Source organism: Cryptomeria japonica, chromosome 3 (assembly GCF_030272615.1).
Source record: "Cryptomeria japonica chromosome 3, Sugi_1.0, whole genome shotgun sequence".
NCBI classification, from domain to species: Eukaryota; Viridiplantae; Streptophyta; class Pinopsida; order Cupressales; family Cupressaceae; genus Cryptomeria; species Cryptomeria japonica.
In genome coordinates this window covers 541,140,293-541,165,381 of record NC_081407.1, presented here as the reverse complement: position 1 = coordinate 541,165,381, position 25,089 = coordinate 541,140,293, and the positions used below count along the sequence as shown (strand labels likewise).

The following is a 25,089-nucleotide window of genomic DNA, read 5'->3' as shown; positions in this document are numbered from 1 at the left end:
TTTATTAAAACCTTGTATTAATATATAAGAAATTTCCTTCACAATGAAAGGTTTTTCATTGGTACGTTCTGAGATTAAACAAATTTCTTCTATATTAGGAACTGACAAATGCGTTGAAGCCTCACTTAAAATATTCTGTTGGTACCATTTTTTTCTGATACTATGTTCTTAATCTTATGCTTTTAGATATCACCTGAAAAAGGTTGAATTTTTTTTACTAGAAACCATTCAAAACTCTTTAGCTTGATGACCCTGTAAATATATTATTACTGTATAAACCAATCTTGCTGATAACTGCAGAAATTTAATCCCAATTTTTTTAATTTATTCAGATCGATTTAACCTGTCAATTTCTCTAGCATATAAATCATAAAATCATAAAAGCAGCTTAATATCCCGTTTCTCTGTATTTATCCGATTGGTGGAATTAAACCCTTGTGGATTTGTGGTTCTTATAGAGATAGTCAAAATTGGACAACTTAACGTTAAATTGGCTGGTAGCACTGTTATCTAATCAGTTTTCCAAATCTCGATCCATCATCTAAGTTTTTGAAATTATATGTTTTCAATTTTTTTTTTGAGATTGTAATATTAGTAATTATATCCTCGTCTTTTCTTTTGCGTCTTCTGTTTCTCTTTTCTTTTGCGTCTTCTGTTTATCTTTTCTTTTGCAAATCTGATATTTCCTGCAATTGGTGGCTGTTGATTAGATTTTTAGACCCTTATCAATCAACTCCTAAATTCTACTGTAAAACTGTTATAAACATGTTTTCTTGCTTTAATTCATGTTCTAAACCTTTAGGTTCTCTGATCATTTTTCCTTTTATTTCAAATGTAAACGATCTCAAGTCACCAAAATCAAATCAGTTATCTAGGTCCTTGTTCATATCGAGTTGAATTGTCATTTGCTCCATGCTTATTTTTACAACTGCTTTTTCTTTTGCATATATGAACTCTTGGTGTAAGCCATCATCTAATGTTTTGCATTACACTGCTTGTAGAGTACCGAGAAACTGAAGAAAGAGAAGTTTGATTATGAGAAGTTGGCTGGACATAGGATTAAGGTCTGGTGGCCTCTTGATAAGCAGTAAGTCATTTCTTTCATTTTTGTAGTTTAATAGTATTTTGTTTGAAGTGTATCTAAGATCATCTTTAATGAATTATCAATTATGTAAGATCATTATTTTAATTAATCAAGAAATTTAAAAACTATTTGTGAAAATATAGAACAAGATCACATTCAAACTAGTAAGGTAGCTTTGGAATACGAGGATCTGGCATCTATCCAGTGAAACAATTAACTGTCCACTGAAGAGTTCTGAAGGGTCATCAAAAGCTTCACATGCTATTACTTTTTTCATATGCTCTTGAACGAAGAATTAAGCATATCAATTACTGTGTTTGATAAGAGGTTTTATCTTGCATCTTCTATTGCAAATTTTCAGTTTTCAGCAGCTAATGTGTATAGAAGTTATCTGCCTTCCACCATAGCAATGGTGAGTCAATTCTGAGATATAGGATTTCAGTCCATGATTGTTCAATGGTTGGTATTGATTGATTGTGAACATTGCTTTTGCAGTCTTATGAATTAAGAGACAAATAAATGGCATGGCTATTCAGTTGCTCATTTTTAAAATGTATTCAAACCCTAGAAAGTATTAGCTATGTCATTGGAAGTTAGCTTCTTACATAATTACCTTCATTAATTCCAATGTTTAAGTATATTAATCTCCCCAAATAACCATTGTAGGTTAATGAGACTTGGTAAATACAGCCAGCACCAAGATAATCAAATCTAGTTTATGAAAAGTAACTAAACACAAAGTACAAGAGAAAGGTGAACACAACAAAGGTCAACTGATCTTATATAGATCATGAAATTTAGTTACATTCAGCTAAGATGATAATTTCAACTTCCTAGTGTCATGTCCTCTCTTTGAGACTAAATACTTAATCCAACCACCCACGGGACTAAGTATTTTAAACTTTTTTATAAACAAGAAACCACATAAAACATACAGAGAGCAAACATCAAGATGCAAATACCGAATTTCACCGTATTTCACATTGAAAACCCTTTCGGGTAAAAAACCACGACACACAATAGATTTTATTAACAAAATGGGCACTGACCCAGATTACACAAGTGAGCACCAACTCACTGAAAGCACCAATCCTCCTAGAAGCATCAACTCTGTCCAGCTGAAGCACCAATCCTCCTAGAAGCACCAACTCCATCCAGCTGAAGCACCAACTTCAGTTTAGCACCAACTCAAATGCACAACTTAAAAAACTTTTCAAAATTCACTCAGCACTTCATACATCAAACAAAAATTACACAACACTCCTTGAAATGGTTCTTGACTTCTCATCTCCAGCATGTTGAAGAAGAGTTGGTTCCATAGCAGTATTACTTCTCTGATACAACAGCAACTACTCTGTAAGATAAGGCAACTAAAGGTTCTGAAAAACTTATTCCTCTGCATTGTGACTTGAAGATCATGCACCGATTATAGCCTATGCCAATCAGCTTGTATTTCTACTACAATCACATGTATTCTCCATGAAGTCTCCACTGTATAATAACATCTTCAACACATAATTAATGATTATTTAACATAATACCTTTGCTGGGAACAGTTGCCAAATTTCATAAATTTTACTTACTACTGATCTTTCACACCAAAAAGGAGATATAGTCACGATTTTCCATTTTCCACACCACAGAAATCATCGCATCCAAAAACAAAATGAGAGCTACTGTGCACTTCAAAAGAATGGTATTTACTTTGTCCTCAAAATCAGACCACGTGAGCAACATTAATCACCCGGTAAGTCATGATTTCAAAATGTTTTTTCTTTTCTTTAAATATAGGTGAATGACTTCTCTTTTTCAAGGAGTGAACAATTGCTTAATGTGGAGAACCTTTACAAAAAAAGCTGAAAATAGCCGCTCCACTCACAAAACACGTTACAAGATGTCAAAACCAAGCCGACGCACCAAAAGGGTGAATAAAATAAAGAATTGTTTTCAAAGAAAAACGTTTTTCATTAATTTCTAACACATACCAGTAAGCACTAAGGAAATATGGGATGAAGGCATACCACGTTTAGCCGCCATATTCAAAACAATGGCAGCCCACAATAAAAATAATCATGCCTTTGCTTTTTTATTGACATTTTTGGAAGAGTCAACCTTCAAAGGATGACGTGGCAGATACTTCTCACTTGGCACAAGAAAGTAGACAGGCAAGCAGGTGATGTGGACAAGCAACCAGCTCAAGTAGACGCCCAAGCAGCTCAAGCACACAACCAAGTAGCTCAACTAGGGAACCAAGTAGCTCAAGCACACAACCAAGTAGGTAAACCAGGGAACCAAGTAGCTCAAGCACACAACCAAGCAGCTCAACCAGGTAACCAAGCAGCTCAAGCAAGTAAGCAACCAGCTCAAGGAAGTAACCAAATAGCTGATGAAAATCTGATGAATAATCAGCATCTTGACTAGTATTTCATTCCAATTCTCTTTTCAACAAATCTTTGACATCAATATCCAATAGTGGTTGACAAATCTAGAAGGTAGCTGCCATTTTGGAGCATTTTGGGTCAAAACAGACCTTGGCATTGTACTTTGAAGGCCCAAAATATGTAGATTGATTGTCAAATCGTTGGATTTGGAGCACTTAACTTGGAGATTGAAGACAAAAGATGCCCTAGCATTGTACAACATTTGTAAATGCCCCTCACAACTATAGTCGGTAGAAAAAGTTGTTTGGTAAAAGAATTGAAGAATTCTTTTAGGGTAACACCTACACAGGGTATGCTTATAGATGGTAGGTGCCTTTGGTACCCAATGGCTTAGAACGTGCCATGTGGAGCTCATTTACTCATTTGCAGTGCTGACCACATAGATTCCAGCCAGTAGAATATATTGTTGAAAAGCGAATATTCCATCAACCTGCGAATATTTCCTTAGGAGCTGTAATCAAAGGGAAAACCCATTTAAGTTTCAATGAGAATACAAACATAAGCCTAGATCTCGATGAATGAAGACGAGTTACACATGCTACAAGCAAGCATACATATAATGTAGAATGGAAATACCAACTATGCTAGTATCGAGGATGTGAAAATATGCAATAAAAAAGATTGCTTACAAATAAGTGGGCCTTTTGGATGCAAGAATCAAAGAGATATGTTTCCAAGAGGTCATAAATCTGATCTATAACCACTCCCCATTAGGAGGTGAGTTAATTTAGTCTCACTAGGAATTCAAAAGTTCAACCACCAATCAATGGATTGGTTAACTCAAATTTGAATACAATAGAGGTGGTGCCTAACTACCATCAATCAAGGGTTGATGAGTTAATGGAGGCACTTGTGTACCTAGGGGAAGGCGAATGTTAGCTACTTAGACTAGGAAAATTTATTATTCCTAATATCCAATATTCCACAGAGTTATCCAATGGGGTGATCAGGAGACATGGGATGGGTTTCGGGACCAAGGGCGTAAGTTTGGCGACAATGGTGGGGGGGAGCGAGGGGTGGGGTGTGGAATGTTGTTTGTAACTAGGGGTATAGGGGTTCGGATTGCCTTAAGGCAACATCCGAACCACCTTTTAGGACCGGGTCCTACCCTAAATAACGTGACCCCATCCTTATGCATCACGCCACACTAAATTCTCCCAAAATAACATTGGCGCCAAAATTAATAAGGAGGCCGACTTACAAGGAGGCCGACCTACAAAAGAATAAATATGCATATAAATAAATGACAATTTGTAAGTCATTTCAATCAAGCAAAAAAAAATCATATCAAAGGTGATTTAGCTCTGATGTGCGAACTTAAGGAAGAGGGCGAACTTATTCTGCTTGGTGTGAAATTGTCCAAAGGGACATAGTAGATTTGATGCAAGTCATTGAAGCATACAAGGACATATCTGATATGTGAAGATCAGATTCGAGCTAAGTATTGTACTTATATTTTAGAGGAGAATATATAATCTGACCTGTGGGTCTTTCATGCTGGGTTTTTTCTCCTTGGAGGTTTTCCCAAGGTATGCTTGTTTGTTTTCTGCTCTATTTCTGATTTATGTTGACTTACTAAATACTGCAAATCTGATTACAATCTAGGGCACAATTTAATCTATATTGGTTTCCTAAAATACTACAAATCTGATTACAATCTAGAGCACAATTTAATCCATGCTGGTTCACTAAATCTGAATACTAGGGCATAATCAATTAGATAAATCTGGTTAATATACCTAGTGTTTAAAATAACATGGTATCAGAGCTCTAGGTGTCACTAACTTCTGATTTAGCAGATCGATTGTTGCATATAGCTGTTGTGTGTGTTCAGATTAAAGATGTCAGGTTTGAAGGCTGAAGATAGGCTTGAGGGAGCCATTGATTTTGCTGCTTGGAAAGTTCGTATTCTGTTGATCCTTGAAGAAAATGACCTACTGAAATTTGTAGAAGAAGAAAGGCTGTCTCCTCCAGAAGATGCTGAAGAACTGAAATTGTTCAAGAAAGATTCCCTCAAGGCTCGAAGGATCATAATTGAGTCAGTCAAGAACCATCTTGTTACTGTCATATCAAAGTTTACATCTGCCAGAGAAATGATCAAACACTTGGAAGGGATCTATGAAGTCAACAATCTCAGCAGGGCTCTTGCCCTAAGACAACAACTTCTTCACATAAAAATGAAAGAAGAAGACTCAATCATAGCCTATTTCATGAAGATCAATGAACTAAAGGACAAGCTAAGCACTCTTGATTGCCAAATCTCAGATAAAGACCTTGTTATGATTGCATTAAATGGTCTACCAGATGAATTGGAACCATTCATTCGTAGCATTGGTGGAAGAGCCGATCGTCCCAACTTTGAGCGTCTTCAATCTGATTGCATCGAAGAGGAATCTCGAATTGAGGTAAGAGGAAAATTCAAGAACTCTCTCAAAGATAATCATGTTCTCTTATCTAAATCTAGGAAAGGTGGTCATTGGAAGAAAGAAAAGAGAAGCAAAGATTTTAGATCCTCCTCCTATGATCCAAGGAAAAAGTCAAGAGATTCCTCTCACATTCGTTGCTTCAGATGTGATAAGTATGGTCACTATGCCAGAGATTGTCAAAATGACCCAAAGGAAAGGGAAGCTAACTTAAATGAAGTTGCCGAACAAAGTGAAGACTACCTTCTTATCTCTGCTCTTTCCAGCAATGTTCTTACGGACAGCAATACGTGGATACTTGACAGTGGTGCCTCCAGGCACATCTCAGAATTTCGTCAGCATCTCTCAGATCTGATTGAAAAAGACACCAATCTTCATGTAGTAATCGGTGATGATGCTCGATACTCGGTAAAAGGCTCTGGCACTACCTCTTTAAAACTAGATTCTGGTATTTCCCTACAAGTCTGTGATATTCTATTTGTACTTGGTATTAAAAGAAATCTTATTCCCATTTCTGCTTTAGAAGATAAGGGTTTGCAAATAGCATTTTTTGAAGGGAAAGTACTCGCTTGGTCTAAGAAATCTAACTTCAAATTTGCTCGCATTATTGGAAATAGATGTGATAGTTTATATAAGCTTGCAGCTAATCCAATTCAAGCTCTCATTCATGAGACCCCTGAATCATGCAAGCTATGGCATAGAAGATTGGGTCATCGTCACTTTCAAGCTCTTCCCACTCTCGGTAAAATGGTCAAAGGTATGCCTAATCTCAGTTTATCTCATGATGATTCTTGTAAAGGTTGTGCAATGGGTAAGAATGTAAAGAATCCCTGTCATAAAAGCGATAGTAGGGCTAAAGAAAGGTTAGAGCTTATTCATTCAGATTTATGTGGTCCTATGTCAGTAGCATCTCCTAGCGGTTTCCGATACTATGTTATCTTCATAGATGATTTCTCTAGGAAAACATGGATCTATTTTCTTAAAACTGAAGAGTCTGAAGAAGTCCTAAACAGATTTAAAGAATTCAAAGCCTTAGTTGAAAATACTACAGGAAATCGAATTAAATGTTTGAGGTCTGACAATGGAGGTGAATACACCTCAGGTAGTTTCTATGACTTTTGTATTAAAGCAGGAATTAAGAGGGAGTTCTGTGTTCCCTACAACCCTCAGCAAAATGGAATTGCTGAAAGAAAGATTTGGACCATTGTTGAAGCTGCAAGAGCCATGATACATGATCAGGACTTGCAACCTTTCTTATGGGTAGAGGCATCCAAAACTGCAGTTTATATTCAGAATAGATGTCCTCATCAAGTCCTAAAGAATGTGACACCTGAAGAAGCCTTTTCAGGAATCAAACCAGACATCAGTCACCTAAGGATATTTGGAAGCCCTGTGTATGTTCATGTACCTAAAGAAAAACGAACCAAGCTGGATCCATTTGGAAAGAAAGGCATCCTAGTAGGATACAGTGAATCTTCCAAAGCCTTCAGGATCTACATTTTAGGTCAAAGGTATGTTGAGGTAAGTAGAGATGTAACTTTTGAAGAAGATATTGTTTTCAAAAGATCTAAAGGTTCATTAATCAACAATGATGATATGGTAATGGAAAAACAAGATTCAATTGTTGATGCTAACCCTGAGTTACAGGAAGAGTCTATTGATCTTCCAGATCAGGAAGTTCAGAATGACTCATCAGAACCCATGCAATCTACCGATATACCTCAGGATATTGTGGTCTACAAGAAGGGGCCACTTGGGGTTAGAAATACAATTCAAGATGCTGAAGGGTTTGCTGCTCCCAGAGGAACCTTCAGAAATAGCAAGAGTGTCCAAAATCACGCCAACTACATTTCTGTGATGTGCAATATAATTGTGTCTGAACCCCACAATATCGGAGAAGCTATGTCACATCATGCTTGGAAATTAGCCATGGATGAAGAGTATGGGTCTATCATCAAGAATGATGTCTGGGACATCGTACCCAAACCCAAAGGTAAGTCTGTCGTTTCCTCTAAATGGTTGTTTAAAATTAAACATAATGCTGATGGTAGTATTGAAAAATATAGAGCCAGGTTTGTAGCTCGTGGTTTTTCTCAAAATGAAGGAATAGATTATGAAGAAACCTTTGCCCCTGTTGCTATATATACCTCTATTAGGTCTATAATAGCTATTGCTGCAGCCAAAGGTTGGGAGCTGCATCAAATGGATGTTAAGACAGCCTTCGTTAATGGTGTCATTGAGGAGGAAGTCTACATTGAGCAACCAAAAGGTTATGTAATCCATAAAAGAGATTCTCATGTTTGCAGGTTGAGGAAAGCCTTATATGGGCTCAAACAGGCTCCTCGCGCTTGGTATGAAAGAATTGATAAGTACTTACTAAGTTTAGGGTTTTCCAAGAATGATGCTGATGCTAACATTTACTTGAAAATTTATAATGATGAGATGCTTATTTCAGTTTTGTATGTAGATGATTTATTTCTCACGGGTGAAAATAAATTAATCATAAGATGTAAAAAGGAATTAGCCTCAGAATTTGAAATGAAAGATTTAGGTCTAATGGACTATTTCCTAGGGTTAGAAGTATGGCAAAGAGCTAATGAAATCTTTCTAAGTCAAGGAAAATACACTATTGAGATTTTGAAAAGATTTAGAATGATAAATTGTAAACCTATGCGTACTCTTATGGAATCTAACTTAAAGAAGTTAAGTGTTTCTGCTGCTAACTCGGATTTTGCAGATCCTTCTGAGTACAGGCAGTTGATTGGCTCTTTAATGTACCTAGTCAATACTAGGCCAGATATTTGTTATGTAGTGAATGCTCTCAGTCAGTTCATGAGTTCACCTAAACATGTTCACCTGGTTGCTGCCAAGCACATTCTAAGATACCAATGTGGCACGATTGGTTATGGGCTGAAGTATTCACTTAATACCCCAATCCTCTTGAAAGGCTACTCAGATTCAGATTGGGCAGGAAGTGTCAAGGACAGGAAAAGCACTTCAGGCATCTGCTTCAACTTGGGCTCTGCAATGATCTCTTGGGCATGCAGAAAGCAATCTTCGGTAGAATTAAGCACTGCAGAAGCTGAGTACATTGCCGCATCTGTTGCATCCAGAGAAGTAGTGTGGCTTCGTAAGCTCCTTGTTGGATTATTTGGTCAAGTCAATGATCCTACCACCATTCATTGTGATAATCAAAGCTGTATAAAGATGTCAGTAAATCCTGTATTTCATGATCGGTCCAAACATGTGGAAACACACTATCATTACATTTGGGATATGGTGCAGAGAGGCGCCATTCATCTAAAGTACATTAGCACAGATGAACAGATTGCTGACATCCTCACCAAACCCTTATCCAGAGTGAAGTTTGAGTACTTCAGAGATAGACTTGGTGTCATGGAAAACGGAACCCTGATTGAGAGGGAGCTTCAATCTCAGTGACTATTGGTAGCACTTTGAATCATTCTTTGCTTGTGTGCAAGAATGAATTTCATCCAATCTATGCTTGTGTGCTAGATGGATAGTTGTAATAATGTAAAGACCCACTGGTGTATTACACTTTCTATGCTTGTGTGCTAGAACCATCCTATGCTTGTGTGCTAGGTGGAAGATGTAATTCTATGCTTGTGTGCTAGATGAAACTTAAAAGGTTCATATTATGTATTCTCCTCCTCCCTAGTTAAGAGGGAGTGTTGTTTGTAACTAGGGGTATAGGGGTTCAGATTGCCTTAAGGCAACATCCGAACCACCTTTTAGGACCGGGTCCTACCCTAAATAACGTGACCCCATCCTTATGCATCACGCTACACTAAATTCTCCCAAAATAACATTGGTGCCAAAATTAATAAGGAGGCCGACCTACAAAAGAATAAATATGCATATAAATAAATGACAATTTGTAAGTCATTTCAATCAAGCAAAAAAAATCATATCAAAGGTGATTTAGCTCTGCTGTGCGAACTTAAGGAAGAGGGCGAACTTATTCTGCTTGGTGTGAAATTGGCCAAAGGGACATAGTAGATTTGATGCAAGTCATTGAAGCATACAAGGACAGATCTGATATGTGAAGATTAGATTCGAGCTAAGTATTGTACTTATATTTTAGAGGAGAATATATAATCTGACCTGTGGGTCTTTCATGCTGGGTTTTTCCTCCTTGGAGGTTTTCCCAGGGTATGCTTGTTTGTCTTCTGCTCTATTTCTGATTTGTGTTGACTTACTAAATACTGCAAATGTGATTACAATCTAGGGCACAATTTAATCTATATTGGTTTCCTAAAATACTACAAATCTGATTACAATCTAGAGCACAATTTAATCCATGTTGGTTCACTAAATCTGAATACAACCTAGGGCATAATCAATTAGATAAATCTGGTTAATATACCTAGTGTTTAAAATAACATGGAAGGGGGCACTGATATACATTTAGTACTTGAAAAAATAGTAATAAATAGATGTATAAGAATTACATCTCAAATGAAACTTAAGCAAATTAGTAAAATTGCAAAAACTTTAATAGTACTAAAATTTGACAAATGAAAATGTCAAATTGGAGATTTCCATTATATCCAAATCATCATAAAGATTATTACATTGAGTACAATGATATCAAAATGACAAAATGTAGTGAAGGGAGGTGGTGCAGGAGCACCTTCACAATTTTGGCTTGTTTGATCCTGATGGGATCATGAATTGAATAAAGGACTATTGTAAGAGTCCAAGTGTGTGTTTTAGGTTTCATTATGGTTTAGGTTTATCTTAGAGTGGTTTACCAAAGGTTTCACAAATTTTCTTTCCAGTTTTGGCCCATAGTGCCTTGTAAGCGAAAAAATGGCATTATAGTGAAAATGTGTGAAAAACCTTGTAACAAGCCTAGAAAGGAATTGGAGTAGGTGTATTTATTGATTTGACACCATCTCAAATGATTAGGTGGAAGATATTTGTCTTGTAGGTAAAAAATGCACTAAGAGTAAAAAATTGCTAATGTTGTCAAGCAACATTTTGACAAAAAGTGAGAAAAGTTGTAAAATCACTCTACAAGGTAGTTATGGACGCCATAATGGTTGAAATGGTTTGATTGTGCCTATATAAGGACACTTCAAACATTGTAAATAGGTTGGCTTTGTATTAGCAAGAGGAAATTAATGAAATATGACTGTTTTTCATGCTTTTTAAGCTTAATCTGCTGTAACGGTCCGTACAGAGCAATATTTCCGTACTGTTCTTTCATGGGAGTTTGTGTCATGGTTTTATGAAGGTTTTTCATTTTTTGTGTTAGGGTTTTTACTGTGTTTTGGTTTATCAAAAAAAAACCTTTTAGTTTTTGCCAGTTCGCTGCCTTGAACTGGGGTTTTGAAGAAAATGGGTTGAAACACTTGGTCTCCATGGGTAACCAAGCAAAAATGAACCTTGGAGAGCAAGTTGGACCTTTGTACATATTGTATTTTAAGTTTTTGCTGTCGGTTGTGATGGAAAGGTGAATTTGGGCACTTATTAGGCAAGTTGTCTAACTTGGCTAATATTCTTCCTTTATGCTCAAAATTTGGATTCTAAGCATCAAGTATTGAAACAAATATGGACAGAGGTCTGCACCTGTCCTAGAAGCCTTTTGAAGGGATTGGATCACCTTGGTTTATCCATTTGTGCATTATAAAGTATCACTGTTTGTGAAGGGCAGCGAACTCCCTGTTTTGGGAAATATATTGGTTTTTGGCCCCAAGATTGTCTTTGAAACCTTCTATGCATGAAGTCTTCACCATACTTGTTTAAGGCAGAGTTAACTTGTTGATAAAAGGTTTATATATGTTTTGGTGCAAGCATTTGAGAAGTTCTAACCCTCCATTGTGCAGAAATAACAGTGAAAAGTCAGAAAAACAGTGAAAATGACTGTTTTTGTCATCTTTTACAGCTAGTATGCCAAGTGTTTGGCAAAATGAAAAGTGGGAAGTGTTTGAACAGTGATTTCCAAGGTGTGGCAGAGCCCAATGGTCAGTTTTAGGCCTTGGTTCATGAAGGAGAAGTGTATTTGATAAAGCAAGCTTGAAAACCCTCACTAAACCCTACATTTAAGCCTAAAATGGAGGACAGTCACTAAACCTGATTCATGGAGCCTAAGACCTGAAAAATCTTTGAGCTTAGACCTCTAACACATCATCCAAAACAAGTTTGTTGGTGTAAATGCCCATCGTTGGGCTAGGTAAGCAAAAAAGTGACAATTAGCCCTCCACGGTTAGTAGCCCTTTTAGCCCTGTTTTGCAAAAAGTGTGAATCCGATTTGTGCAAGGTTGAATGGTCTTGAAGAACCATTGGAAACCATTTGAAAACACTCAAGGAAACCTCCCAACATCTCAGTATGATCAGAGTTTCTATATTTGGGGTTTAGACCTATAGTAAAGGTTTGAGTAAGTGTTGAGTAAGTGAGCATGGTAGTTTGAGTTTGAGCAAGTGTATGAACAAATGATGGGAAGAACTCAAGGAGGAAGTTTTGGGTTGAGTGAAGTTTGTGAACATTGAAAGTGGGCCTTACCTAGAAAACTGAAACCTTTCCTCTGTCATTTGAAGGAGTCTCTTAACAAGAAGATTATACTTAGCTTTAATTGGTCCTCCTTTGGGATTCTCCCTATCAGGAGGCCTCTAATCATCCCTAGAATCCTCATCATTGGAACTACTGGACTCCACATGGTCAATTTTCGCCTAACTAATACCAACCAACCTCGCCTTTGTGATTGTAGGATCCTCATCAATTTGTACTAGCTCCTCTGGCTCAACATCCCATCATGATATTGGACTCTCTATGTTCACAAGTTTCTTGCGATCAATGAGACACAAACACTATGTACAACCACAAGCTTCTCCGCTCTCTTAGATCTAAGTCAATTCCTCATAAGAGAGTTGATGAAGCTATAAGTAGACCTATTCCTCTCAGCAGTTACTTAGAAATCAGTTGTAATTGGTCCAAACCTTAAGATTGTATAATAATTCTTTTCAATTGAATTAAATACACTGGATATTGCCAAGTTTGCCTCTCCATGCATTTTATCTCTGTTTGAATGTTTTGTAATGTTCTGTGTCATTGACAATGGACATACTACTGAAGCCCACCCCCTTCCCCAATAATGAAATGGGTAGAGTGGTAGTCAATGAATTTGGTGGCTATAAAATTGGGTCCTTCCGTGCCATAGTTGCCATATCCATCTTGGCCACCTTAGAATAACCCATAAGAGTGGCAAATTTGGTTTGCTCAGTACGAATTGTGCTAGCATCTATAGGATCATACATCTTGGTGGCCCTAAAAAACCCTGCCTTCATCTCAACATATTGTATTAGTGTAACTCTATTGATCCTACTCTTGTACTACTTATGATTCAATGCATAGGCATCCATGTGCAAGGGAGTGTTGAGCTTCTCCCATCTCCGATAAATGATTGGCTGAATGTGTTCATTACAGAATGCTAATGTGGGGTCCTCTCACACAACAACCCTCATTTGGTCAAGCATAAAATCAATGCACTCATACACCTCTCCAAGGTTAGGTGCATCCACATCCCCATATTTGATAACTTGGACAATTGTAGCAATGATGGAGACTATATATTTTGTATGACTTTGAAAATATCACTCTTCACTGTATCCTTCACCCTCTAATGCTTTGTCTTAGGCTTAGCACACCGATTTCATTCTACTATCATAATAATGACTTGCAATGACTATTGCAACTCAATTGTCCTCTCCAAGAGAATGAAATAGGATGCAAATCTGGTCTTACCAAGTTTGAAGAACTCCTTGGAGAAGTTACCGAAGAGTGCATGTGAAGTGTGGTGGTTGCAGATAAACATTTGCACATCTCTAGTGTCATTATTACATTAACCATTGCTCTGATCCACTCAATCTTCCCCGTGTTCTTGAGTGCATTATTCATGGCATGCACACATAATGTGGAGTCCACCGAATATGTTTGTGAGTTGCCTCAACTAATTTCCCTGAAGCTTTGCACACATGTGCTGTATCTGTCACTACTTGGACCACATTTTGTTGTCCAACCTCCTCAGTAACGTCCTTAAGAATGTGAAATTGAAAATCAACATCTGCGATGCCATGAACAATCAATTGCCTTAAGAAAAAATGGGCCCTCTATACATGTAACCATGATATTGATGAGTGGATGATGTGTAATGTTCGTCCACCCATCCATGACTATATTGCATCCACTCTTCACTCAACATTCCTTCATTTTCTCTATCAACACATTGATCTTAAAATAGGTCTTATCCAAGACCGTGGTTCTCAATCTTGTCTCCCTTGGTGGCACATATGATGGTCCTCCCCTTGCTACCACTGACATTATCTCCTTATAATAAGGCGATTGAGCTACATGAAATGGAATGCCATTGGTAATGAAGAACTTGCCAATGGCATCATTTATATCATTCTTCAACTGCACATTTGAATAAATCAGCTATGAGGTTACGAGCATCACTTGTCAATTTTTATTTCCCCCTATTGTCTCCTTCATGGGCACTTGAAGAACTTGTCATCTCTCCTACTCTTGTTTGCAAAGTATGACCAGAACTCTATGGCTGGCTCTAATGAACTTGCGTCCTGTGGGACAAAGTAGTAGGCAAAGGTGTAGCTGCACTATCATAGGAATACCCCATAGCTTGTTTATCGCAGCTTTGTATTTCAAGTTTGTTGCTTTCCCCAATAAAGAACATACTTCCACATCTTTTCCTCGAATATGAAATCGTGCATTAACTCTAGTAATGCTGTCAAAAACTTCTAGCACAGAAAAGTGGAACTTCCACAATCTTGTGCCCCTAGATGTCCCTGGCCTACTTGGTAATTTTGTTGCAAATTGTCTGAGAGGAGACTTACGTTCAAAAGGACCCCTAGAATACTTTGCCAGTAATGTGGAGGGTCAATCTATACTTGTAGTTGTACTCGCCATGGATCTAGTTTGGCTTTAGGTTGAGCCTCATGGTCACCCCCCTCAGCGTTAGGTTCATATTCATATCCAATAATCTCATTGTGAACCGCTTTAGGTTTAGCCTCATGGTCACCCCCATTAGCTTTAGGTTCATATTCATATTCAATACTTTCACTGTGAACCTCAACCTCATCCTCACTCATGCCATTAGAGCTCATTGTGACACTGCAATAAACAATATAAATTTAAATTTTATAAGTAAATAATTTTAAAAGTCTGAACTTTCAGCCTAGTTTGACAAATTTGAAAATAAAATTTTAATTTCAATGTTGAATCTTGATGACAATATGAACAATGAACATTGCGATGAATCTGTAAATATGCATTTGCAGTTATGTCTATTGAAATTATGATTAAAATTAAATTTTGAAAAGAAAACTTACAAAAAATAAAAGTGTAATAATGAAGAAACAATCATGGAATCCTACCTTTTGCTTGAAATATCCTTCCAACTCGGTGTAGAATCCCTCTTCTTCCTCATCTTCTTGCTCCTTCTCGCCCCTCTTGCACTTGCAACATCTCAAATTGTTCCACTCCTTCACTCACTCTCTTGCTCATCTTTAATGTAGCTATTGAAAAACTTGAAATGAAATTGTTAGTGAAAGTGAGGATTTTTGAGTGTTTATAGACCTTAGAGGGCATGGCTGCGGGAGGGGGGTACTTGCTATTAGGGTTTGGTCCTTGGCACAAAAACGAAAAAAAAATGAATTGTTTTATTTTTTTCACTTTTTTTCACTGCCTAGTGACAGGAATGTAATGCCCCCTTCTTTGCAGTGATTAGTTCAATTGGCCGTTAGCCTATTTCGGAGGCTCGTAGGCTAGTTGGGACCAGAAATTAGGGTTTCCTATTTTCTAGGAGGATTCTTTTGTGTTTTCAGGGGTGTATGTGGGAGTTTGACAGTTTGGATTTTGGATTCCTTCTGGGTTTTCAGAGAGGTTCAAGATGGTTCGACATGCATCTTTATCGGGTGACTTTTTCCGGACTTACTATTTTTAGTAAGTGCGACAATTGTTCGGAATGTGGTTAAAATCACTTTGGAAACACTTAATATTTTTAGCAGTATGCTATTTTTAGTAAGTACTACTTTTAGCAATTCTATTTTTAGCAGGATGTTAGCAGGCTTGTTTAGATGGCTATTTATGGCAAGTCAGTTTGAGTAGTTGGTCTTCCAAGCATTTTTTGGTGCTATTCTTGGCAAGGGTTCTTCAGCTCAGTTCAGTGACTATTTCTGGCAGGGCAATTCTCTCAGCTTGTTTCCCCATATCCTTGGAGCTTGTTTTGGCAGGTTTAGTATTTGATGAAAAATGGTGTTTTAAATTAAATTATAACTGAAGGCAAAGGTTGGACGATTTATTTTAAAGGGATTGCTTAAGTTATATTGATATCTATGTAATTTCCTTAATGACATATTGGGCGATTTATTGCTGAGGAAAAATACTTAATAAAGTGAAATATCAATAAGGCAAGATGGAAGCCTTATGGAGATAAGTTAATTTTATAATATATTTCACTTATCTACCTTGGATGCCACATTATGATTTTATTGTCATTTTTATGAAGTATATATGCTCCTATGAGAAGGCCGATTTGGAGAAAGAAGAAATGAAATATAATTTCAAAATAATGTGAAGTGAATGTGCATTTGGGTTTGGCGTTCATTTGGAGGAAATGTGAATTTGAATTTGGAGACACAAAGTCTATAAATAAGTGTGTTGGGCTCTTGTTTCTGGTATCCAATAATTTTTTATAATGAAATGTTGCCGAAATGCGGAGTGAAAGCTTCCGGGAATGCTTACCTCCTAGCCATAGCTTGATTTCTTGCTTGCAATACAACAACTAGTTGAGCCAGAGACTACTCTTCATTCAGAGGAGTGGATTGAAGATAATGTTGCAGATTTATATATTAGATTTTGATTTTTGGGAGTGTTGTAGTGTGTTCTTGTTGCTAGTCGCGGAGTGTGCTGAAGTGGATTTTGGGTCGTAGGTCTCAGTGTGTCATTCTCCTCGTTCAGAGTATTTCATCTATCTTTCTTTATGGTTTAGGTGATTCATTTTGCAAGTTTATAGAGCTTAAAATGCTGTTCTGGATTTTATTTTTGCAAAATCGTACCTTAGCTGGCCGTACCATGTGGCTGAGCGCTTTGGAATGCGTGCATAAATTATTGGGGTCGGTTTGCCATGTTTTGTTGTCCTAGGTATGATTGCCTACCTCCTAGTGATCATTTGCTTTCAGTTTCGTGTCATTTGGTTAAGAATTGGGTGAGTTGTGAGTGTTTTAGTGGGAATTGGTGTTGCTGGTCTGTGTGTTTTTCAGCGTGCTGGGAGTATATAAGAATCAGAATTTTTGGTGTTTGGAGTTGGTTTTGGGGTGTGTGAGCTCATTGGTGCGAAGAGAAAGGACTTGGTTTCATTTGCAGTTGTTGGTCATGTTATTGTACTTGGTTCATCACTCTTATATGCTATGATTCATATTGTAATGTTGGTATTAGTACTAACAACAGTTTCTATTGTTCTTTCTTGTCCCACTGCATAAGTGGAAGAGGTTGGCCTTGCCGCCTATCTTTGGAATAGTGATTTCCCTTAAATTGTAATCCATATTGTGCATTGTAAAGCTGGTTAGTAGTACTAACAACTATTTAATTGGATTATTGCTCTTAGTCCCATTGCATAAGTGGAAGAGGCTGACTTTGCCGCCTATTTTGAATATTGTAATACTGTCCTCCCACTGCATAAGCGGTAGAGTTGATTGTAATTTCATTTCTAGTCCTCCCGTTGAACAAGCGGTTGAGTGATTGCATTCTTCAGTTCTTTAGCTTGTCCTTGGCTGGTTTACTGCCAAGTGATTGCATTGTTTTCATTATCATGCTGTATAAACAGAAGGGGCTGGCCTGCCAGCTGAAGATTGTAATCATTTCCAGTTATTGGCATCTAACGATCCCCTCGACACTATATGCTCTCACCCTCTCAGATTGGGCTCTCGGTGATTAGAAAGTGGAGGGAGGGTTACTTTCAGCAACATTTGGTTTCATTTCCTAACCATAACAAGTGTTGTGTTGAATGTAATTGTGGAAAAAATCCTGGAAAAATTTAAGGGGAATATTACAAGGAAACACTTTGGTGTCCTCCAGATATTCGTGGGATGTCTAGGCGTCCTCGAGATGTCTGCCCGTTTCCTTGGTGTCTCTGTGGTGCTTTGGTAGGGGGACGCACATGCCTTGTCCCCACCTCTCGAAATTGTCCTTGTCCTCGAAACTATAGGATTTGGGGGTGGAAGCATCCTTATGGGTCACGGGTGCCAACAGAAATAGTTGTCACTGCTCCACAATTTGGAGGGTATTCAGTGATGTGTTCCTCATGGCTAGAGGAATAATGCTTATGCGTGCCACCCCTTTTGCAGAATACTTTCCTACGTGGCTATGCCCTCCATAATTAAACAATCATGATAAAAGTGACTTATCTCTCCATGATAGTAACATGCAAGTTCTCTTCCCAAGACTTGAATTGCATATCAAATATCACCTTATTTTTTATCTATCATTCAATGAAAACATAGTAGGTAGAGTGAAATCCAAGAGATTGTTTTATTTTCAAGCAACTTCTCATTAATTAATAATTGTGGGTTAATTTCCAAAATTTTGGATTAGAAAGTGAATTTAGCTGACACTATGTATAAACGTGTATGCATACACATTTTTAATGTAACTTTAGAACCTAACGCATTTGTTATTTCTTCTTTTATGGGTGCAACTTAATAGAATATTTTTTGTTATCTGACAATTTTCTTGTGTAATGAAAATATGAACAGTCCTGTATATTTTTTTGAATGAAAACTATTCAAAGACACCCTTTGCTTATTACTTTATGATTCAATTTTATATCAATTGTTGAAGATGCTCCTTTCTTTAATGCTCACAAAACTTCTAAAATGAATTTCATTTTGAACATTTGAAAGTACCAATGCATCCACAACTTTTTCATTTGTTTGTGATGGGAGTTTGCATCTATCAAGTTATGATTGTTGCAAGCAAAAGCATATTATTTTTGTCCAATGAATATTTATTGGTGCTTTTGGTTGGTTATCAATTATTTAGATGGCTCTTGTAATGATTGCTTTTATTATCTAGAATTGCATGGTAGTATATAAGAGAATAGTTGTTTATTCTAAGCTTTTTGTAATTTAGAGGTCTACTTCTTAAGTAAAATTTACTCTTAAATTTCCAAATTAGTGACCAAATAGAAAACAATATTATACTGGTTGGATGGTGTGAATAGTTAGCAAGGGAGTATATTTTTCATTCTAGTCTATATATGGAGAATAATAGTAGTTGAACATGTTGGGAGAGAAAATGCCTATATGACTCTTTTTCAAGGTTGCACGGGTACGGGGGTACTTGGAGACTTTGGAGACTGATACTGGTATTGGTACGGCTATTTTTTTAAAATAGGAGACATGGATACTTGGAGACGCCAATTTTTTATAAATATAATTTAATAATTTATAGAAATTCTGAAAATATAATGACATTAAATATTAAATATAATGACATTAAATATGATATAATAATTTAGTAATGGCTGTTGCAATGTTTTAAGAAATCCTTGTGACTTGTGTTTTTTTGAGCGTTGTTTTTTTTAACATTTTAGGGTTCCTTTTTTTTTGTTTGGCTTGGAGACGGTGGGAGACGGGTGGATGTGTTAGCAGAAAGTCTCCTCTCTATGGAGACGTTTCCAACCAAGTTTCTGGTGCGGGATACGCATCCGAGTCTCCGGTACGAGTACCAGGGGGTTGGGTACAAGTACCCATGCAACTATGCTCTTTTTGCTATGTGATTAGTAAGTTACCATAATAAATGGAAGGACTTGTTCCTACAATATTTCTCTTAAAAAGGATTTATAATGGTTCTACCAATCTTGATCATAAGTTCCTTGCCTATACACTCTATTTTGATTTGGGTATTAATATTTCCTTTAACTTAATATAATCTCTAACTTGGTAGATACAATATTTATTTGAGATTTGTTTTCTCATAATGGAGAGATGGTCTGTATGTTAAAATAATGGAATTAAAGTTTAGTGGCTAAATCTAGTATGAGATAGTACTTTAGGTGAAGATTTGACGATTCGGAAAAAAATTGAAGGATTAAGGTGTAGTTTTTTTTGTTTAAAGCCTAATGTAAAATAAATAGGAAAAAGTAACCTTAGAAATTAAAATTTTGATAGAAATTATTTATTCAATGCCACATATTGTTAAATGATAATTTGGGAAATAGTTAATTATAAACATAGTATATATTTGCTTGGCTAATTTTTTTTTAGGCAGCTATCAATACAATATCAATAGTGGTTATGAAAGAAACAAAATAGTAACGACTAGGGGAGTGTACATTTGAGCTTTTGTAAACAAAAACAACAAAAATCATTATAAATTTAATTATCTATTTTCTCGTGAAATTAGTGTACTAAACAAAATACATTATGAGGAGCAGCTGCTCCAATAAGTTCAGTCGACTACACTAGAGGATATTAACAAAAATAGATGACTGTTACAACCATTTATTAGCTACTGAGATACAAAAAGGAGTAATAGAGTAGTATTCTAATCCCATGAGCCAATTATATTATTGCTGCATTCTGCTTGGTCACATTCATATGTGCCCAGTGGAGGCACGATCTGATTCAGGTCTGTCTCCATTGGCTCAAACTGGAAATCCATCTTATTACTTTTGTCCTTCTCTTCAAGATCCGGCTTCTTGATCTTCTTATCCTGTAGGAACTTGTTTAGCAAATCCAACTCTTATTTATTCAAATCATTTCTTCCACGTGGGATGTAATGTCCCCACTTTCTTAGTGGTCACTCAGGATTAGAGATTCTCTTGTTAGCCATCTCCGGAAGTGAAATTCAACTGATAGGAGGTGAAGGAGATTGAGACTTAGTCATTTTTGACGCTGGATGAAATATTAGATGGCTACTTTATATTATAATGTTATAAAGTCACTTTATATTTAATTGGTAATATTTTATAAAGGCGACTTATAAAGGGGATTATTAAGTCAAAGGTTAAATTATATTAACTATATAATGTCTTGTTATAAAGTTAACTTTTTCAAAAAATAAATTTGCTCCATAAAGCAATTTTATAAAAGTGTATTATATAAAGTTAATTATTTTAAGTGATTGGACCCCACCTTGCACGCCCCCCTAGGAAATAAGTTAATTTATTCTTAAAAGATGTTCATTAAGCATGAAGAGGAGACCCTCAAGCTGGGCGTAGCTTATGAGGGGAATATTCTTTTTAGAATCATAGAATCTTGGAGCCCGAACTTGTGCGTGGGAATTTGGGAAGAAAAGAGTTTTCATGGGAAGATTTTTGGCATTCTTGTTCATTTTTTTTGGAGCTCAGCTAATTTTCAGATCTGCATGGCAAAAGCAGCTTTGGAGAAGTATTGGGGATGAAAGCCTCCAGTATTTTGGTGTCAGGACGAAATCCCTCTCACCAAATTTGCAAATTGGACATTCAGGAGACTACTTTCATGTCATTAAGGACCAATTTCAGTAGTTTAAGGGATTTAATTCAGCAGCAGGTTGCATATACAGCGAATTAGAGAAGGTTTGGTGGTCAACTACAGCAAAACATTCATCATTTATGCCTGCCGTACCTTCCTCAGCTAGGCCGTACCATTCCCATTTGGCCTGGAGTTTGGAAAAAATAAATACAAGGGTTTCAGGTCTGCAAATTATGTTAATTCTCATTTTTGTTGATAAAGAATAATATTGCAGCAGTTATTTAGGAGAAATAAGGTCATTGGTGATCAGAATATTCAATAAATCAGGGAAATTCTTCATTCCTGCAAGGGTTCACCTGGCAAGAAATCAGAATTCCATCTGGGTCTTCTTAGTACCTCTCAAATTGTTTTTGGTAATTTGTTCTAGAGTCAATGAAGTTATTTGGAGCTGATTCCACACTCAGCAAACCATTACATCAGTATATATTGGATTTCAGTTGAATAAGGAGGCTCAACCAGGCAAGCTCAGGACCCTTGGTATGCAAGTTTGCACCTTGGGCAACATTAATTGTCATTCTTGTCAAAATGTATTGCTGTAATAAAAAAACAGAGTTCTGATTTTCGATTTTCAGTATTAGTTTAGTTGTATTTTGCACATCTCTTTCATTGTGTAATTTCAAAAAAGTCAATAACATGCAAGCAAACCTCAAAACTCTTCAAAACTCAAAACATCAAGTCGCTGGTCAAAGGATTTATTTAAACAAACCTATCAGATTGTGCCAAATCAGCGTTCAGCATCATTCAGGGGAAGCAATGAGCAGACTGTATTTCAGATTTGTACACTATCAAAATGCCTTCTTTCAATAAAATCATGAAGTGGTCTTTAGGTATTTCCATGGCTGCTGAGACCTGCAACATTATAGAGAAGAAAGCGAGCTCACTATGGAACTCCGTAAGATACCTTCTTTTGCCCTGGAAGACCTCCTCATTCCTCTTCTTCCACAAAAACCATAAAATCTGATTAGAAAGAATAAGCCAAAATTTATTCAACTCAAAATTGAATGCATCAACCTAATCAGCTAGGATCTCTTGCCAAGAAAAACCAATTTCGTCATTCCAGTTAATAGGCTGCCCTACAAACAAGGCCCATAGACAAGTGGCATATTCATAGTCAAAAAACAAATACTCAAAAGATTCAAAAACATTACACAGATCACAAGTTCTACTTTGAATACCAATATCATGCATGACTTGATCTACAACTAGCTTCTTCAGAATAAAAGGCCAACGAAAACAAGCAAGTTTGGGCTCAACAGAGTTTTGCCAATTGTGGGATAAAATATGACCATTGGGTATTAGACCCATAGTTGAACTACTTGCCAAAACCAAAAACTCGCCAAGGCTCGAAAAAAAAAACTCGACAAAAACACGGCCAATACTCGGCCGATACTCGACAAAAACTCGGCAAAAAACTCGGGATCTTAAAACATTGCTTAAATTTAATTAGAAATGCTTTTTTTTTGCAAAGTCAAATGAGAAGATGCATCCCATGAGTCAATAAATGAAAACACAAAAGAAACAAGCTGAGTCTAGATATATTTAAATGCAAAGTGGGTGCAAAATCGCATCCTCACGAGGAATGCTGATGGCTGGAAGCAAAATAGTAAGTAGTTTTTGTAGAACTAAAAGTAAACAAATATATACAATTACATCTTCCTTTTCCCAGCTCTAGTAAAAACTAGGGGAGACGTAGAACTAGAGGGTCTAGTCCTAGAAGTCTGTTGTGGGCATGATTGTGCCTCCTCACTTGGTATGATTGGCTCAGGCTGTGGCTCGTCCTCCATCTTGGATGTAGCTTTGCCTCTAGCTGCACCTGGCATTGGCAATGACTCCTCATCCTCCTCAATGTCATCCAGTGTGAAACCAAATCCACCCCCCTCCTCCTTCGTAGCCTGCCTCTCCAAATCATTGATGTCATCCTCTGTAAACAAGGGAGGCTGCTCCTGCGATGTCCAATCACTGTAAGAATCTATATCATCCAAATCAATTGGACCAACTGGTGCTTCCTCTACCTTATGCGTAACTGAAGATTATATTGCACAAAGACAAGGTCATTGAGGCGGTTTTGAGCTAACTTGCTCCTCTTCTTTGTGTGGATGGCTAATTGCGCTCACAATTGGATGAACTACTAGGTTGACATAACATTCTGAGGGCAACTTTTTTGAGATTTTGGGTATTTCCACCCCAACTTTGTCACCAAGCATCTGCAAAATAAAATTAGGTTGAGGGTAGCACCCCTCGAAAAGGGGTCTGAAGGTGAGAAAGAGAGGGGTACAAAGATAGGTCTACATCTTGGGGGAGAGTGGAGAGAGTGAGATGGAGAATGGTAGAGAGGGGGATAGAGGAAGAGTGATAGGGAGATAGATAGGTCTAAAATTCTGGGCAGAGAAAGTGAGTGAGATAGAGAGAGCGAGAGAATGCTGATAGGAGCATACTGATTACTAAAATTTGACTATCTGGAAATTTAAAAGATCTTCTAAAACCTAGAATTTGCATTATAACTCCTAGAGATCTGAAACCACTCTCAAACATCCTACCAATATATACATGAAATATAACTTAAAGTTTTTCCTTTCTTATACTTAAATGTTATATTTCATGTATATATTCTGATGAAGAGAATGAGACTGACTTGAAAAAAGCAACGATGGAAATCAGTTTGCAAGTTTGTTTTTCCCCTTCTCATCAAAATGCAAGACAGGAAATGATGAAATGAAACTCATTTTTGCCGTTTTTTGCCTTTATTTAGTGGTGGGCAAGTTTTTTCATTGACGCGCTGAGTTTTTCTGGTGTGTTAAAGTTGTAAAAACTCGCTAGGGAAAAATACTTACTAGTTTTTTAAAACTTGCCGAAAACTTCGTGAGTAGTCCAACTATGATCAGACCAATTAAGGTTGATTTTCTATTCGCTGTTGACGGGAATAATCATTATGTTATGTTGTTATATTATGTTTATGTTGTCGTCGGTAATAATGAGTTACGGCGGTCAGTTAGTTAGCTGACGGGTAGGTAGTTGGAGTCGCGACGGTTGTGTCGCACCCCTTCGGGTATTATATATTGTGTACCTTTTCTTCGAAGTAGGATCATGTTGGTCGTGTCAGATGTAATGTTATAAGCACTTATTGTACATGGACTGTGGAATTAATACAGAGACTGATTATGAATAGAACATCTGATATACTTTGTCTGATATTTACGACATTATTCTGCATTATGTTCTTTATGCCTTAAGTTATTCACCCGAGAGGGCAAACATTTGGTGCCATTGCCTAGACGTACTTGTGAACGGAAGACACGGATGGCGCACGGACACAACGGGCCTACCCGTCGGTGAGATTGACCTAGAGGCCGACGACGTGCAAAGGGAACAATCGTCGTGGGACGCAGAGCGTGATGGCAAGAGGCGAAGGGGAAATTGAACCTTGTAATAATCCCGACACACTGCTGATATAAATTGTGGCCGAAAGGCAAAATAAAAAATAAAAATAATAAAAGTTTTTTTGTGTACATGGCTTGTGTTTGCTGTGTATGGAAGTGACTTATGCCCAATAGACTAAATAAGGACAAAAATAAAAAGATACAGAGTGACG

General features: G+C 37.0%; 1 protein-coding gene across 5 annotated transcripts in view; it reads left to right on the top strand.

The window, feature by feature from the left end:
- LOC131075087 (sister chromatid cohesion protein PDS5 homolog A) overlaps positions 1–25,089 on the top strand; it is a 180,509-nt gene that overhangs the window by 108,355 nt on the left and 47,065 nt on the right. For all 5 annotated transcript variants that reach the window (XM_058011907.2, XM_058011906.2, XM_058011903.2 and 2 more), the window contains exon 26: positions 1,002–1,087. In XM_058011907.2, the coding sequence (XP_057867890.1) occupies positions 1,002–1,087 (86 nt within the window). The remainder of the gene's footprint in view (positions 1–1,001; positions 1,088–25,089) is intronic.